Below are 19,396 nucleotides of genomic sequence, written 5' to 3'. Positions count from 1 at the left end.
TTACTACTATTGAGCAAGGCACCGCATAACTATACGTGTACATTTTGTTTTTCTTGCCTAAATGTAGAACTCTACTTTTTTCACCATTGAATTTCATTTTTTTTTAGATAGCGCCCCATGCTCAAGTCTGTCAAGATCTTTCTGTATCTTAAGCCTATCTTCTGGAGCGTTGGCTATTCCTGCCAGCTTGGTGTCATTTGCAAATTTGATGAATTCCCCATCTATCCCCTCATCCAAATCATTGATGAAGATGTTGAAGAGTACTGGGCCTAAAACAGAACCTTGGGGTACTCCCCTGCATACTTCCCTCCATGTAGATGTAGTTCCATTGAGGACTACATGTTGTAGGTGGTTGGTCAGCCAGTTACAAATCCATCTGGTGGTGATGCTGTCTTACCCATATTTTTCTACTTTCTACTTTATCTAGTAGTAGGTTATGGTCTACTTTGTCAAATCCCTTACTGAAGTCCACGTAAATTATATTGACAATTCCTCTGGTCCACTAATTTTGTCACTTTATCAAAGAATGCAATATTAGTCTGGCATGATCCGTTTTTGACAAGCCAGGTTTATAAGATCTACTTCTGTTAAATGGATCCATTTCCTCTGACATTTTCCCAACAGAGCCAGTATTTTCTGGCAGCTTTCTAGATGTCATGAAGCAGATGAAATGGGGATATATTTTTTTTTAAGATAGGAAGATAATGGAGAAGATGCATGGCAGCTGAATTATGAAATAACTATAAAATAGCCAGGTGCCTGTCTGTCACCTGTTTGTAACTATAAAGCACTAGGTATTTAGGGTTCTAGTTAGGGAATTTAGACTCCACCCAATGTAACACAAACTTAGAATTGCCTATTATAATAATCTGCATCCATATGGTGCTTCATACATTTTGTTGAATATTGATAAATATTCTCTACTTTTTAGTCTGGAGAAACATCCAAATTAATATCAATACATTCATTTAGGATACTACTTGGCATGAAGAGAAATCCCAGCTTGTTTCTTTAATCTTACATATGTGCATTGCCATACAACGTATCAGCGCACTTCAAAAATTTTCTTGAAAACTGAGATATTGAATTGAAAATTGGAAAGTATAAAGGTTGTCCTTGACTTAACAACCATTCGTTTAGTGGCCATTTGAAGTTACAATGCCATTGAAAAAAGTGACTTATGACTGGTTTTCATACTTATGGCTGTTGCAGCATCCCCATCGTCATGTGATCAAAATTCAGGCACTTGGCAACTAGCATGTATTTATGACAGTTGAACTGTCCTGGGGTCATATGATCACCATTTATAACCATCCCAGCCGGCTTCCGACAAGCAAAGGGAGAAGCTGGAAAAGTCAATGGGGGAAGCACTACTTTACCAAACATCACTTTCTTAGAAGTGACCTTGTATTTTTTTTTCTATTAAATTCGTTTATAAGCTGTAGTAAATGCAGAAAGTTCCCATTTGTCAAATAATTTTTAAGATTAGAAGCAAGAATTAGTGGTGGAAGTTTATTTGTTATCCTCACTCTGATAATTCTTTATTGTGACACTTTGTTATAAAACCATGGTTTTTACGGTGCTTGATTTAACAGATTTTACATTTAGCACGCAACATTTTAATCCAGATATCACCCCAATTTAGCAGACAGTCTAACCTCATTTAGTGGATAAGTCTCCTAGATCTGAATTCAGTGCAGGCATAACTTACTTGATTACATAATTTTGCTGTTATGTTATGTCACGTTGTGCAAGTGATGCACATTGAAATATAAAGGACATTCACATTTAACAAATACTACCTCCTCCTCAAGCTTTTAATGTATTCCCCATTCTCTTTTTTATTATTTCCCATTTTATCTAACTTTACTTGGGAGACTGGAAAATAAATAATTGATCAAGGACTGTCTTACGTTGCACAATCAAAAGAATAACTTAAGACATTATTTTTCCAATACATTGAACCTGCATGTTTAAATGATCTTTGTTTTCTCTGGCTGTAGAATGCTAGTGTTTGTCTAGTCAAAATGAGATCAGCCAAAGACAAGGACTTCCTAGTTGGCTTTTAATAGGTTGATAGAAAGTACAAGTAGAATAGCAGATCACATGGCTTGGGAATGTGCTTGGTGACAAAAAGTTAGAATAGTATGTGGAAATTTATTTATTTTATAACCCAACTTGTGTGCAAATGCTTAGGGCAATGTGTAATGGAGCATCTTGAAAATCAGTTGTTAACAGTGAATATAGCATTCAATATTTTATTGCAGATTTAATGTGATTTTAATCTATGGCCACATGTCTGTGGTTTTATGTATATTCAGAGCTATTTTCAAAAGCAATTGCCAAGTGAGTAACCAAACACTATTGCAAATTGCTTTGCAGTCCTGGGGAGCATCTGCTTACAGTCGATACAGTACACTATAACCTGTAGAATTAGGTTTTTTTAGAAAATGAGGGTGCAGAAATTGCTAAAAACATTAAAATATGTGTTTGAAGAGAAAAAAGGCACATTTTAATGCTGTAGTGAATAAATACATTCTATTGTATTCTTGCTTTACTTGTTTGTGAATACTACAAAGTACAAAATAAAAAAGAATTTGCACTTGAGATAATGCCTTTGCAACCAAAAGTCAGATTAGGAGTGGCAAACGTTTTGTCTCTTACTATTTAACTGTACTTAGTGGCCTTTCTTTGATCATTTAGATCAATAATAATTGTGACATTCTATTCAATGCAGAATATGAGCAAAGCGATGAACAGCTCCATCATGAAATATCTCAGGTGAGTGGAATGTGTTTTCTGTCCTGAAATAGTTGTGATTTACCTGTTTTGTGTAACTTGGTTCCCAGGTAAATTTCTTTCCACAAGAAAAGCCAGAATCATTCCGATTATTATGAAATGACCGTGTGATAAAAAGTACCTCCTCTCCTTACACATGTGAGCTGGGTTCACTACCAAACCTACCCATTGCCTGCCTCATCCACCCTTATATGTGAATTACTTAAAGTACCCTTATAGTGAAATATTCCCAACAAGCTGGATTGACCCTGACAGGAAAAAATCAGACAGGAACCAGAGATCCAGTAAACCGAATGGTTTATATTTACCTCTTCTCAACTTTAACTCTTCTCAACTTCTCTTCTCTTTACCTCTTCTCAAATTTAACTCTTCTCAACTTCTCAACTGACATGCTACCTAGTAAGACAGGATAAATAAGGAGAAGGCCTTCCAGATGGGATTTTCAAAAGCATTCCAGTATCATGCTGTAATTTACACTGGGTCTGCCTTTTTCTTTGTCTTGTCTTTGAAATACAGTAGGTCAAAGATATATAAGCTCTGATTCTGTTTTTGCCCAAGGCTACTTTGTAAGCTGCAAGTGCTGTGCTGGGAGCCCAGTGTACACAGTTTTTTTTGTTTGTTTGCAGGCTTAATACATTTATGTTACAGCTTCAGAGTGATTTGGTTGCTTTAAAGGAGCCAGATTTTCAACATCATCTTTTAAAAGACATGATTTATCTGAGTCCTAATGTAGGAATGAGGAAAGCCTGTACCATGATGAATTTATCCTCGGGCTATAAAACATCCTCACTCTCCCTTCTTCCCATTAGACTGTCAGTTGAAATGTCTTAACTGTTTAGTAAAGTATATCCTTGCAGCTGTGTGATTGTCAAGAACCGGCCCAGGTTTTCAAAGTCCTCCATGCCAAAATGGTGAGGGGGAAAAACTTAAGCAAAAATATTTTCTATAAATTCATTTAGAAATTTTTACACGGCCATCAATTTTAAATACCTAACCCTGGGTTTCTAACAACAATTCACCAAAAATATACAATAAAACCTCAAAACACAAATACAAACTAAGTTAAAAAATAGCCATAATACCATAGGCAGGCGCCTGAACAAACTCACAATGCAGCTGATGGGCACAACTAACATCCCAGCAACTGAGGGAAGACCCAGGTCTTTATGACCTTCCCGAACACCTGGAATGTTGGGATATTTCTGATCTTGAGGAAATTATTATGCATGACAGGCACTACAACAGAATGGGCATGTCTCCTAGGTCCCATCAGATGACGTTTAATAGGTGGGACCTGGAGCATGCCCACTTTATCAGATCGGGTTGGAAAACTGCAACCTTTGGGGAGGTGCAGTTTCATAAGTCATTTAATTCTGTGCTGTGCAAGGCTTTAAAGGCAATAACTACCGATTTTTCGGACTATAAAATAAGATGCACCAAGATTTCAAAGAGGTAAGGAAGAAAAAAAAAGGGTTTTGCCCTCCCCAGCCCACAGGAGCACTCTGCAGGCCTCCCAAAGCCTCTGTGCGCCCCGTTTTTGCGAAAAACAGGCCAGTTTTTTGCAAAAACAGGACATGTGGGGCAGGGCTTCGGGAGGCCAAAAATGGCTGAATTCAGTGTGTAAGACACATCAACATTTCCACCCTCTTTTAGAGGGGGAAAAGGTTTGTCTTATATTCCGAAAAGTATGGTACATTGAATTATATCCAGAATTGTACCGGGGCCCAGTGTAGCACCCACAATAGCAGGGAAACACAGGAATAATACAAACTGCATCCAATGCACTCAGAATTGGATATGGATCAGTTGAAGCTTCTGGACATTTTTCAAGGATATCACTGTAGAATATATTGCAGTAATCCAATTGGGAAGTGACTAAGGCATGAATGATCACAGGCAGCCTTTCTTGGACTAGAATGGGCGTACAAGATGATTTAAAAATAAACTAACGGATCTTTGTCTTGATTTGATGAATAATGAGCAGACTTCCTTTTATGGATTGAAATTTTTTCAATCTAACCTCTGAACACTCATCCCATGGAACAATGAAAGAATAAGAAAGGAAAAAGATGGAGAAAAAAATGCCCTTTGCACAAGCAGAAGAGTTTCTGTTGAAATAATAGGCTGCTTTTTTCAGATGCTGAAACTTTTACTGATAAATTTTGGTGGGAAAGTCAGTGAATTTGTTTGCGAGTATAGTTCTCTTTGAAACATATGATTTTATATCCTCGCAAATCCATTTATGATTTTTCTAATCTTCACCAAACAAACACCAAACTAGATTCACTAAATTACATTTAAGTTTCAATTTTTAAAAATAGATGTATTTATTTGTATTTTTATTCTTTATGCCCACGGTACAAAACCTACCAGCAAATTGCTGCTTCACAATTATAATATCTCATATTTATTGAATATCAGTAGAAACTATCAAATGGCTTTTCATAATGTCTTTTAAGATATTTGCTAGGAAAACCTTACAGTTATAAACCATTTGTTTCTTCTTTGTCCCAGGCAAATGTAATTTGCATAGTATATGCAGTTAACAACAAGAATTCAATTGATAAGGTATGAGGAAAGCACTTTTTATTTTGTCCAGATATTAATATAACATATTTCTTGACCTTGAATATGTTTGTTTTGCCATTTTGAAAGATATGATGAATTTGTCTTTCTTAATTTTCTACAATCCAAATGGATATTTTCTTATTTAGTCCTAAAAGGTGTGGCAGAATTGCTTTGTTTTCTTGATAGACAAAGTGTGGCCCTTTCACTGCAATTGTCTAATGAAAGAGCATACTTTGCTGTTTTTTTAAATTTAACATATTGAATGATTCAGATGAAAAAACTAGGGATCCCATCTCTAAAGTAATTTAAATAAAGTTTAAATGCCACAGAATACCATTTTTTTAGTTTGAGTAGGACGTATGTAGCTTATGATTGAATTGTGGAGTCCTTGATGCTCTCTGGTTATTTGTTTCTAGACATTTCATTACCCTATTAGGTAACATCATCAAAACTAACATCAAGGCCAGTGTGAGGTTTGGTCCTGTATACACACAGTAATTTGCCCTGCCAGTGTTGATTGTGACATAGTTCCTTGATTAGACATTGTTTTCTGCTTGATTATCTGAGTGTCTTGATTAATCCCTGCTTATCTGGATATTGGCTGTTGGGGAGTAATAGGTCCTGTTTTTTTGGTCTCCTTAGCTTTTTGTTGTCTCTTTGTAAACGGTGTTCAAATATGGTTTATTTCTATGTGTTATTAATGGCTGATTGCCTGAATTCCCTAGCATTTTTGAATTTGGCTGAATGCCAAGCAAACCAGAGAAACAAGAAAAACACTGATGGAACTGCTAAGGAGAAAACTACATTCCCACCAATACTGGCAGAGCAAGCTAATATATATAAACAGGGAGGAAATCCAATACTCATTAGCATTACCTAGTTGGGTAATGAAACATCTGCAGCAAACAGTGAATCTTAGAGAGCACCAAGAACTCCAGAGTGTTGTTAGTTTCTCTGATACAATCTTCTGATATTTTTTTTAGAATAACTTATCTATATTATTAGTGTTGATACATTGATATTTAGGCATGGAATGAAAAAGTAGTTTGAATTCAGTGGATGTTGCATGAGATAATCATGTTAGAATTTGAAAAAAATCCAATTATTTAGAAAGTTGCACTCATTTTGGGGTGGGGGAAAATGATTGTAGTATTAGTGGATATCAGCGAGGACAATGTGCAGTTCCTACCTAGCAGATTATTTATTTTCTGGGCATATAGTTATGCTGAATGGGGGTTTTGTTCTATTTTTACCCCCTTCATTTGACACTAGAATGTATCACTTCACAATTATTAGTGAAGGAAAGCAAACTTAATTTTTGTAACAGCCATAAGGATTACCTTGTACTGCCTATTTGTTCAAACCTGTTGCACTTTCACTCTTCTTCAAATGAATTTAAACATTCAGAAAACTAATAGCAAAATAGAAATATATAATGAAGTGAACAGTGTAGCTTAACTTTTAAAAGGGAATATTGATTTATTGCTTTAGGTAACAAGCCGATGGATCCCTCTCATCAATGAAAGAACAGACAAAGACAGCAGGTGCACATTAAGATCTGTTTTAAGCTCAAATAGTGAAATATTAAATATTATTAAGATTGAGACTCCAATTATAATTACATTTTAGAGGAAGATTATTGATAAGCTCAAGGTGCATTTCTTAAGCTTTTCATTAGCTTGCTTGCTACAGCACTGTTGGGAATTGCTTAGATATCTGGAATTGAAGTTTAAAAAATAATTGTATTTATTTTATGTTAGATTTATATCTAGCTTTTCATCCAGGAGTTCAAAGTAGTGTACATAGCATTCTCCTGTAATTTTCCTTACAACCATAAGACTCTGAAGTTGATTGGGCTGAGAAAGAATGACCCAGAGTTATCCAGTGAGCTTCCATGGCTATGGGAGGACTTTAATTCAGCTTTCCAGTCTAGTCCTACAGCACTAATAATCATTATGCTCCACTGGCTGTGAGAGTTTGCACATGGTTTGAAATCAGTAAGGGAATTTGGGTAATTCAGTGAAAATACATACATCCATACATACATACATATATATAGTCTAATCCAGGTGATAATTTTAAACTTAAATACACTTAAACTACCAGTATTAGATGCTAAAGTTACATTTGAAACATAATTGAAATGCTGTGTGGCATTCTTTTGTACGGTATAAGGTATTTAAATTCATAGCCTGCAAACCAGCCATATAACCAATTTCTTAGTTAAAACTATTGTGTTTTATGGCCAAAGAAACCAGAAATTTCAATTTCACATATTTATTTATTTATTGGCCATCTATTTTATTACAGGGTAACTCTGGGCAGCTTACAGTATTAAAAGGCTAAAACTACACGTTGTTGATTTGAGAGATGTTCCTATCACTTCAGAAATTATCTTCCCTTACTATGGTATAATATTGGGGCTAGAATTTGAATACCAATTTGAACAGCAAATAATAGTTTTTCTTGCTGTATTCTTATGAGCTATCTAAATTTGTTTCAATTTTTCAGTGTGAGAACTTCTAATTTTTTTTTTCAGGCTTCCGCTTATATTGGTTGGAAACAAGTCAGACCTGGTTGAATACAGTAGCATGGAAACCATCCTTCCCATCATGAACCAGTACACAGAGATTGAAACTTGTGTAGAGGTATTAAAAAACATGTTTGTGGGTATTCATAGTTATTTCATGGAAATCAGAATTCTAGTTTTAAATAAATCTAGGATTGCAGTAGTAGAGGGAAGCACCTGCTGTACCAACTGGGGGAATAAGGGACTGTTGGGAGGTTGTGTCTCGAAAATACCAAGAGAACAGCTGTGCTTTGGCTACAGGTGTAGTCCTTGACTTACAACAGTTCATTTAGTGACCGTGCAAATTTATGATGGCACTAAAAAAAGTGACTTGTGACCATTTTTCACAGTTATGACCTTTGCAGCATCCTGATGATCATATGATCAAAATTCAGATGCTTGGCAACTGGTTCTTACTTATGACCGTTGCTGTGTCCCAGGATCACGTGATCCGCTTTTGCAACCTTCTGACAAGCAAAGTCAATGGGGAAACCAGATTCACTTCACAACCGGATCACTAACTAATCAACTGCAGCGATTCAGTTAAGTGTGGTGAGAAAGGTTGTAAAACGGGGCAACACTCACTTAATAAATGTCTCACTTAACAACAGAAATTTTGGGCTCGATTGTGATCATATGTTGAGGACTATCTGTATTGATCAGAAAAAGGCAGATACAGGGAACTCCTTTTCCCCAGAATCACTAGCAACAGCAAAAAAAGAAATCTGTTCACAACTGAATACAAATGCCATTTTTAGCAACCATTTGTTTTTTTAAAATGTCTTTCCAGATTGTAAATCAGCAGGTTTTTTAAAACATAAGCTGCTTTGGGGAAGAGTATTTATTTGGAAATTAGATTAAAATATAATTAAAGGAAATAGTAATGTAACTGTTTTTACTGCCCAGGTATTCTGAAATCATTTTCCATTTTAATTAATTTCAAGGATTTGCATCTAAAAATAAAATCGAAGCAGCTAAAAATAAAAATAAAACTATTGCATATGGTAAAATGAGATCAAGATAACAGTAGGTTTCCAAACTGAAACTTTAAACACTAAATGAGATAAAAAAATTGTGATTTGATATGGTACAAAAAAATCTCTTCCATCATGACACCATAAGCAGCATATGCAAATGCTTGGATGAATAGACTTTCAATTCAATAGCTATATATGAAGCCTTTTTCTTCCATATTGTGGCAAGGGTTTCAAAACTGTTCTCAATTTTTTTTCCCTAGTGCTCAGCAAAGAATTTGAAGAACATATCTGAATTGTTTTATTATGCACAGAAAGCAGTTTTACACCCTACAGGGCCCCTCTATTGTCCAGAGGAAAAAGAGGTATATTGATACTTTTGTGCTATAAAACCCATCTCTGTCAATAACTCCCAGTCTTTTTCTTTCTTTTTTTTTTTTTTTGCAAAAATTTTTTATTTTTCCATAATAATTCCCACAATTTGACCAGTGTACAATACAATCACTTATCCAACAATCAGTCCTATACTCAAATTATACTCAGTCAGGGCTGCTCGACTGCCACTCCCCCCTTTAATCCTTTCTTCCCTTCTCATCCTTCTTAAACTTCCCCCACCACCTTCTCCTCGCTTTCCTACTTCCCCTCCTCTTTCCCACTTCTCACTACCATCCTTTCTAACCCTCTATCTTCTCCTTCTCCTCCTCCTATCCTTTCTTCTCCTCCTTCTTTCCTCCCTACCCACCTACCTACCTACTTTCTTCCTTCTTTACTCCTCTTTCCTTACCCTTTCCTTCGGGAGTGTTTGCCGAGCAGTCCCGACATTACACCATTCCAACTTGTTTAATTCTACCATTATTCCTGTACAATGGCAACCAATCAATTTATAGTCTTCCCTTCCCGCCTCCTTCCCCGAGACTTCCCAGAACAGAATACAGGGTATTGTAACTAACAAACATAATCTAAAATATAACATAAAACATATTCCATTTCACACCATCACACTATCAATTCCCTTCTTTCTTAAACTAATACATAATAATTCCTAACTTCACTCAAAAACTAATTGATATTTTTTAATCTGATACTTATTTTGAATATAATCAATCCACTTCCTCCATTCCAATATATATTTTTCTTGTGTACAGTCTTTCAAGTAGGCAGAAATTTTTGCCATTTTACACCCTACAGGGCCCCTCTATTGTCCAGAGGAAAAAGAGGTATATTGATACTTTTGTGCTATAAAACCCATCTCTGTCAATAACTCCCAGTCTTAAAAAGCTAAGAGACCCTCAGTATATTTGGAAGTGATCTTTCAGCGTATGGTTCTCAGTGTTTTGCCATTTTCTGCTTTATTATCTGCAGATTTTTTGAAGAAAAAAAATCCAAGGTAGAAACGTGAATGCTGTTTAAGGCAGAGAGGTATAGTGGTTAGAATCAGATATACCATTTTAAGAAGATAGAAATACCTTCACCTTTCCATTCTTCTTCTCCAAGTCAGAACATTCCAAATTGATGTATCACCGATCTTCCTATTTTTAATAATTTCTTCTACTCTCTGGTAGTCTCCTTTCCCAAGCAGACCAAAATGTTATTGAAAATTACAAACTGATATTCTACAAGCCTTCATTATGATGTTGAAGCTCTCTTCTTTACTGTTCCTAAGGACTGCATAATAGGTCAATCTCTTGATCACTTTATGTTTGTTCTGAAAATCAAGCATAAGCAAGGGAATCAATTCACTTTATAGAGTTTAATGTTAAGCGGGCATCCCTGTCGCTTCACAAATGAAAGATCATATAAAATGCATGATTTCCTGATAGCTCAAAGAGAGCTCTAGTTCTCTTTGGTCTTATCTAGCAATACTGTCAAAACACTGGTTGTTCCCTAAAATACGGAAAAGATCCAAAAGATTGACACAATAGAGTTGGTGCATCATACCGAGCCATTATACTGTATATTTGGTGCTGGTTTAGCACAATGTTTAGCTAATTGTGAATTATTGAACCATAATTTAGTATGTTGACAAAGATTTCTGTCTTTCCAACTTGTAAAAGCTTACCTAACTTTATGATTTTCTACAAAATGGAAATAATGAAGTGACAGGATTGATGGCTTTTACTGTAATAGAGAAAAAATTATGACAAGCTTGAGCATGAGTTAGAAGTTGTTTTAGGGTCTACTTAACGAAGAGATTTGTGACCACAGAGTAGCAATATGTGTTGCCTTTCTGAGTGCCAAAGACATACAGGCTCCTTGTGAAGAGGAAAGTGGAAAACATCCAATATTCTAACATGAACACTTTAAAAATAATTGTGGATAAAAACCTGAAGAATTGATTGTGTCCTGGATTCCACATTGATTATAGATACAGTATTGTAATGAACATTCCTAGTACTCCACTTTTTTCCTGTCAATGTAGATAATTTTCAGCTTGTGCAGCCTACGTACATTACATTGGCAGACTGTTTAGGAAGAGTGAGGCCTTCTGCCTGCTCACTGGACATTTGCCTGTTCTCAAATCATCTTTGGGAGAATAGGATACCTGTAGTCAGAAAGTGGTAGTGGGTAGAATCCTGCCATGAGAGTTGATACTTGCGCATTTCAATAACAATCATTTCAATTATTCTCAGATCATAATTTCTGAGTGATCAATTCCAGGTGATTCTGAATCTAATTGATGCAGCTTCCATTCTTCCAGGTTTTTGGTCTTGTTTTTGACTGAAATTGTTGCTGCAATGTTAGATGTATAGCAGTTTATGCGGATCATATGCCTATTTAGTGTGGTTTTATTTTTGTTACTTTTTTGCAGCTTTAGTGCTCTCATGTTCTGCTCAGATGCTACCTGAAGATGCCTTTTTGTACTGGCTTTGTATTTTGGAGGCTAATGCCTAATTTTGTTCACTGAAATTAGTACCTGGGAACAATGAAGAACTAAATGTTGGCTAACATACAAGTTTAATTTGGGAGGATTCAGTGTGTTTATGTCTAAGCTTCATTTGGATTTAAATGTTTGACTTCAGAAGGCATGTAGAAGGAATTATATTATGATTTGAGAATGCTCCAGGATCCAGATCTCTGTAACAAAGATGGTTAAGAGTAGTTTTCATCCTCTGGTGTTGATTTAAAAAAAAGGGAGGGGTTAAAGAGTCCCTGTGAATTTTACTCCACTAGTCATTGCCAACTATAGTGATGGTGCTTATCTCCATTTCAAGGCAATAGAGCCAGTGCTATCTGAAGACATTTTCACGGTCATGTGGCCAGCATGACATCACAAAGTGCTTTACCTTCCCACCAAAGTGGTACCTATTAATCTACTCACATTTGCATGTTTTTGAACAGCTAGGTTGGGAGAAACTAGGGCGAGGACTCGAACATGGTGCTGAGGACTCGAATGTCGGCTGCTGGCTTTCCAGCCAGTAAGCCCAGCGTCCTAACCACTGAGCCACTGTGCTGCCAATGTTGATTAAACATTTAATAAAATGTCATTGGGATATATGTCAGCATAGTTTACTAGAATCCAAGTTGGCTATTACAACACACTGTAGGTATGGCTATTTTATGAAGACTGGAAACTTCCATTATTATTTTTTTTTTGCAATCTATGGAAGTAAGGAATCTAACTGAAACCTATCATTGGAATTTGTAACATCAATATTGTATCAGTTGAATTACCTCCACATTTGCTTCCTGGCCCATTTCAGACTATTTTTTAAACCTTCACTGCTTTTCTATGTGAGTTTCCTTCCCTCACAAGTCAGTCATTTGCTTGGGTGCAGAAAATTTGCACTGTGTCTAAGAATAAAAAGTGTGGGGCATTCTGAGAATTGCATCTAGGCTTCAAAAGTCCACTTCCCATTTAAGGAGGAAGAATTATTTGATTTAACAAGCATTTAGGGCTCAGGCATTTTTTTCAATCCATTCTGTTTTTATTTTCTCCCTATGTTATTTTTTCTTTTGACAGGATTTTTTTAACTCATGTTTTTTTTCTTTCCTTTTTTTGTATTTTAGGAAGAACCGTTTTAGATCCATTTTAAATAAATAAAAGTTATACAAACGTCAAAACAAAATGTACATCTGTCAAACCTATGTCAATATTTATTAACCTTACATCTGGGCCACAGAGTATTCCTGTATAATTTGACAGCTTAATGAAATCTTTTCTGTTTATGTCGACTGTGAATTAAGAATAATCTTAAATGAAAGCAATGGACTAATTTGGAACTTAATACTTAATAAATCTCTCACATAATGGTTACCTCTTCTGTTGTGATACTTTGAGCTTGCAGACCTGAGGGATGAATTAATATTGATTCTCATGCTTTAAAGACTCGATGGATGAAATGTAGCTCTCCTAATTAGCTAAGAAACATGATTTGCAAATGAGGCTGAATTCATGTATCTTATTCCTGCGTGCTAAATTATGAGTGACATTTTGAGGCCAGTTTAGAAAAACCTCTAAACAAAAAAAAAATCGAAACCACCTTAAACCAAATGTAACCTAGAAAATGTCACTTTTGAATTTTATTTCAGGATAGGTAAAATAGTACAGGGACAATGAGGAGGGGAGGACCCATTTCAGAATTGAAATCCAAAGCTTTGTACAGTTCTAAATACTATAATCATGGAATTTTGTCTTGTCAAAACTGAGCTAACTGTTATTCTTATTGAAATTTATTTTTATTGTATATGCATACTTCCCTTTCTTTCCACTCACACAGCTTTTTAGGAATCTGGATTGGGACTTTGTCAGCCACCCAATACTATGGAATACCATTAACCTGACCTTTTTATTTTGACCTTGTTAGCCAATCCATTGCATTAGCAGATTGAACCCATAAGTGATCCATTCAGCAAAATTATTACCATACTTGACCCCAGATTGGATTATAAGATCCTCTGTATTTGCTTGGATATCTCTGTCAAGTCTAATGCCAGCTTGGCCCCTAAAATATCCTAGATATTTATTTCAATCATAGGTTTCATTGTCCCAGCCATGGCCAGTATGCAAACTTCTAGGGATAAAGATTAAGAATTAGATCAGGTTTGCTTTATACTTTTTTTCCCCTTTAAAACTTGTCGGTAGATTATGTAGTATTGTTTTTATCACATGACGCTCAGCAAATCTGTCTGCAATTGTGGGAATCAATTGTAAACACTTTGGAAAAATAATCAGATTTAGGAGGACTAATCTACAACATGTAAACAAAAATGTCTATGAGTATTTTGGAAGAGATAGGAAGGTAGCATGTATGAGAATATTGATTCAGATTTTTTGGGAGGGGGTGTTGATTGTGTCTTGTGAAAGCTGTAAAGTTTTTAGATTGCAACAAAATATGGCAGAGAAATAAAATGCAGTAATCCTCATTCCTTTGGTTCACCTAAATCTGTAGATGAAACCTGCTTGTATAAAAGCCTTAACTCGGATCTTCCGAATTTCTGATCAAGATAATGATGGCACTCTGAATGATGCAGAACTTAACTTCTTTCAGGTATTTCTTCACGTTCTGTTGTGTTTCATCCTGAACTGTTCATTAAATCCCAAGAGAAATACCTCAGTTGAAATCACTGCTGATATTTTAATGTTTTGGCCATGCAAGGCCAGGGTACTATGCTCACTGTAGAGGACTTTTAACTGTGGTGGTAAGGGAGGGGTGGGGAAGTGGCTGCAGAAACAAAGGCTGAAAATGTTGCAAGACTTCTGCTATCATCCTCTCCTTTCAGAGAGATGGGAGCAGTGAGCTTCTGTTTCTGCAAAGATACAGCAATTCTTTGTTTGTTTGTTGTTTATTACATGTATATGCTACTTGTCTCACTGTTGCAGTGACTCTGGGCAGCGTACAGAATGATAAAAAGTTAAAAAAATAAAAAGCACCTATCTAGGCTCTGGCCAACCAGCCGGACCAGTTTTTAAGGCTTTTCCAGAAATCCAGGAAGGTGGCGGCTGACCTCATCTCCAGTGGGAAAATATACCAAAGGGTGGGGACATTGATGTCTGGACTTCTTTTTTCAGTTCTTCCTAAAGAAAAGCAGGGGAAAATACCACTGCTCTAAAGATTCACTCCACCATCTCCATTTTTTGTGCAGAGAGAGAAAAGAATAAGATGCCAGAATATAGCCACTCTATATTACCAACAGTGCTGTGGATTCTGTATTCAGAACTCTCTTGCAAAAAAGTGGTGATGTATCTTCTGAGTTGGACAGGTTCAACAGGCTTCTGTTTGACCATATGGCTGGCTAAGAAGCTGCAACATGCTGCTTCTGCACATCTAACCACAGGGCTAGTATCTTACTCTGCTACTTGTATGAAATTGGGAGCCTAACATGAGACATGGAAGCTGTTTACAGTGCACTGAACCTTTGTCAATGAATATTGATTTCAAATATTTCTACTTTCTTTAGAGAATTTGCTTTAACACACCACTGGCATCTCAAGCATTGGAAGATGTAAAGAATGTAGTAAGGAAAAATCTAAGTGATGGAGTTGTTGACAATGGATTAACATTGAAGGGTGAGGACTACATTCTTTTTCTTTATTATATGAAATATGGGAAGGGGATCTGCTGATAAATAGCAAAAGCCACGAGTTGATCTCTATTTATGAATTTGGAAGCCGACAGAGCTACATGGATTTAAATATGCTATGCTTGTATTTTGGACTTTCTGTGTAGACCAGGGATGTCCAAACTTGTCCCCTTGAAAAGTGGTGGACTTCAATTCCCAGAATTCCCCAGCCAGCAACTTGCTCATATTTATAGCTCATGCTGGCTGGGAAGTTCTGGGAGTTGAAGTCCACCACTCTTCAAGGGGACAAGTTTGGATACCCCTGATGTAGACCAATAGTTTGGGTATGGAATTGGTTAGGCAGCTTATTAACTCATTTTATATGTAAATCAGAGTCCATAAGTTCTAGATGCATGTTTATTAAGCTTGAAACAATTGGATCTGTTGATTTCCCTGCATCTGGAAGTGGGCTGGAGGGGTAGTGGTAATTCCTTTTCCACGCGAGAGAGGGCTGCTGATACTTTTGCACTGAAAATATAATCTGGAATATGCAGTTTTCCAGATTCACAAGGGAAAAAACCGATGTGGAGTGTGCTTACATCTGCCAGTAATACTTGTTGGTAGCTCTTAAAAACAGATTTTCTTGGGTTCACATTCAGATTCTTCAGGAGATGTTTACAGAAATGATAGCTGGGCCCACATGCTTTGAATCACCTTTTTCCTAGAAGGCTGCTCAGCCCTCCTGATAGCAGTCAGCCGGTTTTACGGCAGCATGATGCTTTCATAGCATTTGGTAGGATCTTATTTAAAAGGTATACTTGCATACCTGGAGCATCTTTGTTGTGTTTGCAATTCTAACCTCTCTCCCTGGGCTGTGTTCTAGATTGCCAATTAAACAACTGTCTTTTCAGGTTTTCTTTTTCTCCACACACTATTCATCCAGCGAGGGAGGCACGAAACAACTTGGACAGTATTGCGGCGCTTTGGATATGATGATGACCTAGAGCTCACACCAGAGTATTTATTTCCCCTGTATGTATCGACTGGTTTTTAAAACTTGGTTTAAATTGTGTTGGTATTGTTGTTAGTTGCGAAGTCGTGTCCAATCCATCGCGACCCCATGGACAATGTTCCTCCAGGCCTTCCTGTCCTCTACTATCCTCTGGAGTCCATTTAAGCTCACGCCTACTGCTTCAATGACTCCATCCAGCCACCTCGTTCTCTGTCGTCCCCTTCTTCTTTTGCCCTCAGTCTTTCCCAGCATTAGGCTCTTCTCCACTGAATCCTTCCTTCTCATTAGGTGGTATTGGTATTACTGACCTATAAAATGTAAAATCTGCGTTTCACTGCAGAAAATCAAATACTTTGTAGGATATGAAGGTCTGTTGACTTGAGCAAATAATATAATTCAGTGTTGTTCTCCATTGTGTCCAACCAAGCAGTTTTGGGCTGTTTCTACCCAATATAGGGACACACACAGTGCTGAATTGGATCTATTTTTAAGACTATTGCTTATAGCATGAAATTATTCCAATCTAGCTCATCAAGAGAAAACCTTTAGTTTGTCGGCATCTAACATTCTGAAACCAGTATACGATGATTAGAAGGTTATTGGGCAATGATTGGTAGTTCTGGAGAATTGGAAGTAAATTTGAATAGCACTGGATTTTAAAGAAACTGTGATAGTAAAATTCTTGCAAGGTATGATCATTAGATGCCTTTTCAGTCATGAGACTCTTTGAATGGGCTTAATTTTTGTCATTGAAGCAAATTGGTTTTCAAACTGTTTGGATTTTTCCAGCTACCTTCCATATATGCACCCAGCACCCAGCATTATTGAATAAGCCTCCAATGATGGGTGCAGGTTATGATGTGGAACATATGGGTAGTTCTTAACACCATTTGTTTACTGACTGTTCGAGATTACAATGGCACTGAAAAAAGTTACATACAACAGATTCTCACACTTACGATTATTATAACATTCCCACAGGCATATGATCAAAATTTGGTTGTTGACAAAGAGCATACATTTGCAACAGTTGCAGTGTCCTGGGGGTCATGTGACTGCCAATTAAGGCCTTCCCAGCTGGATAAGCAAAGTCGGTGGGGGAAGCTGGATTCACGTAACAACTGTGATTTAATGAATGACTGAGTGATTCACTTAACAATCTTGGCCAAAAAAAAAAGATTGTAAAATCAGATGCAACTCTGTTAACCACTGCCTTACTTAGCAGCATTCAAAATTTCGTGGTATACATGATGTACAATGACAGTAAAGGCCATACTATACTAATTCTGCTCCCATTTGTGGTCGTAAGTTCAGGACTACCTATACTACATTCAGAATTTGAATATTGGACTTCTCAATATTAACTCTTAGAGAACCATTGCAGAAAGAGTAGCTGTGCTCATTTCTTACTTATGGGCTTCATAGGATCATCTGATTAGCCATTGGAGATAGGGAAAAGTGGGCATGTATGTATTTAGTCAACATACGCTACCCATCTTACCTGGTGGCCTACAATCATTAAAAAAACCTCACATGTTAAAACATTAATGCAGTAAATAGTAACATTAAATTAATTTACAATTGACAAAGGGGAGAAAGAAAGCAAGGTGCACGATGGAAGGTGGGTTTTTTACCTTAGTCCATTAACCACTTCCAGAATGCCATGCCCCAATTGCAATACTTACTCTGTTCTTTTCATGTTCGGTAAGCATACTTCTTTTTCAGAGATATTATTTTCTCTCCAATCAGGTTAAAAATACCTTCTGACTGCACGACAGAGTTAAACCATCATGCATACTTGTTCCTTCAAAGCATGTTTGATAAGCATGATTTGGTAAGCTTTTAATCTGATTTTGGGATTGTTTTAAGATGAACACATGATTGATTGATTGAGTGATTAGATCGTTTTTTTGTAACCAGCCTCAGACTGAACATTCCTGGCAATATTTTCCTGGCAATATTTTAGCAAGCACTAAAAAAATAGAATATTACAACTATTCAACACACTCTCAAAATAAATGCCCATAAACAATTAAATAGAGTTGAAAGCACCGGTGGAATATAGTTGTTCTAACTGCTTTATGAAACACCTGGAGAAACAGTGCTTCATTAGTGTCGGAGAATAGGGAATTCCAAAATGTGGAGGCCATACTAATAGAGGCTTGCCATCTAGCTCCCACCCCAGTTACTTTCTGAATACATTTTTCAAACATTATCTTTGCTATTGAAGGCACTTGAAATGATTAAAATACGTTAAACATTTAACTCGTTTTGTTACGTAGTGTATTTTAGGATTTGCCAATCAAGTGACTCTGTTACATAAAAAATACAGGTCTTGTGGGGTCCTTGATTCTCTCTGAGCCTGGTTATTTTCTTACAGACATTTCATTACCTAGCTAGGTAACATCATCAGTGCTAGAAGGGAGTGGGATTTGCTCTCTGTTTATCGTTCGGTTTCCCAGAAGTTCTTAATCAAAGCCATCTGAGGCACGACTAAATAAAGCATAGAAAAACAAGCTATGTCAGTTGACTTACTAAACAAAGATAACTGGTTATAAATAAATATTAATCTGTTTTCAGGACCGAGACTGTGCTTTGTCTCCTGAAGAACTCAAGGATTTGTTCAAAATCTTCCCTTACATGCCATGGGGACCAGATGTCAACAGCACTGTTTGTACAAATGAAAGGGGTTGGATAACATATCAGGGATTTCTTTCTCAGTGGACGTAAGTGTAGCATATAAAATAGAGATTGCCCACAACTTGTTTAGAAACAGCTATTCTTTTAATGGTAGAAAGTGAAAAATGAACTGTTTTCAAAGATAGTTTATGTGATTGGTACTATGTGGTTGTTTCTTTGGATATGGCTATTTCTAGTTGCAAATGCATTATTATATTATTGAAAACTCCCAGCACTCTTAAGAACAAGCACATTTGAAAAAGAAATTAAACCAAAATGTTCTTTCTCATATAC

At 36.5% G+C, this 19,396-nt stretch overlaps 1 protein-coding gene across 7 annotated transcripts in view; it reads left to right on the top strand.

The window, feature by feature from the left end:
* Positions 1 to 19,396, top strand: part of RHOT1 (ras homolog family member T1) — a 51,983-nt gene that overhangs the window by 11,557 nt on the left and 21,030 nt on the right. For all 7 annotated transcript variants that reach the window (XM_058168653.1, XM_058168656.1, XM_058168658.1 and 4 more), the window contains exons 4-13: positions 2,738 to 2,781; positions 5,314 to 5,367; positions 6,859 to 6,911; positions 7,907 to 8,015; positions 9,174 to 9,275; positions 14,301 to 14,399; positions 15,310 to 15,418; positions 16,323 to 16,443; positions 18,173 to 18,257; positions 19,004 to 19,149. In XM_058168653.1, coding sequence (XP_058024636.1) covers positions 2,738 to 2,781; positions 5,314 to 5,367; positions 6,859 to 6,911; positions 7,907 to 8,015; positions 9,174 to 9,275; positions 14,301 to 14,399; positions 15,310 to 15,418; positions 16,323 to 16,443; positions 18,173 to 18,257; positions 19,004 to 19,149 — 922 coding nt within the window. The remainder of the gene's footprint in view (positions 1 to 2,737; positions 2,782 to 5,313; positions 5,368 to 6,858; positions 6,912 to 7,906; positions 8,016 to 9,173; positions 9,276 to 14,300; positions 14,400 to 15,309; positions 15,419 to 16,322; positions 16,444 to 18,172; positions 18,258 to 19,003; positions 19,150 to 19,396) is intronic.

This window comes from Ahaetulla prasina, chromosome 2 (genome assembly GCF_028640845.1).
Source record: "Ahaetulla prasina isolate Xishuangbanna chromosome 2, ASM2864084v1, whole genome shotgun sequence".
Lineage (NCBI taxonomy): Eukaryota > Metazoa > Chordata > Lepidosauria > Squamata > Colubridae > Ahaetulla > Ahaetulla prasina.
The sequence above is the reverse complement of the archived record's forward strand: the minus strand, read 5'-3'. Positions and strand labels throughout refer to the sequence as shown.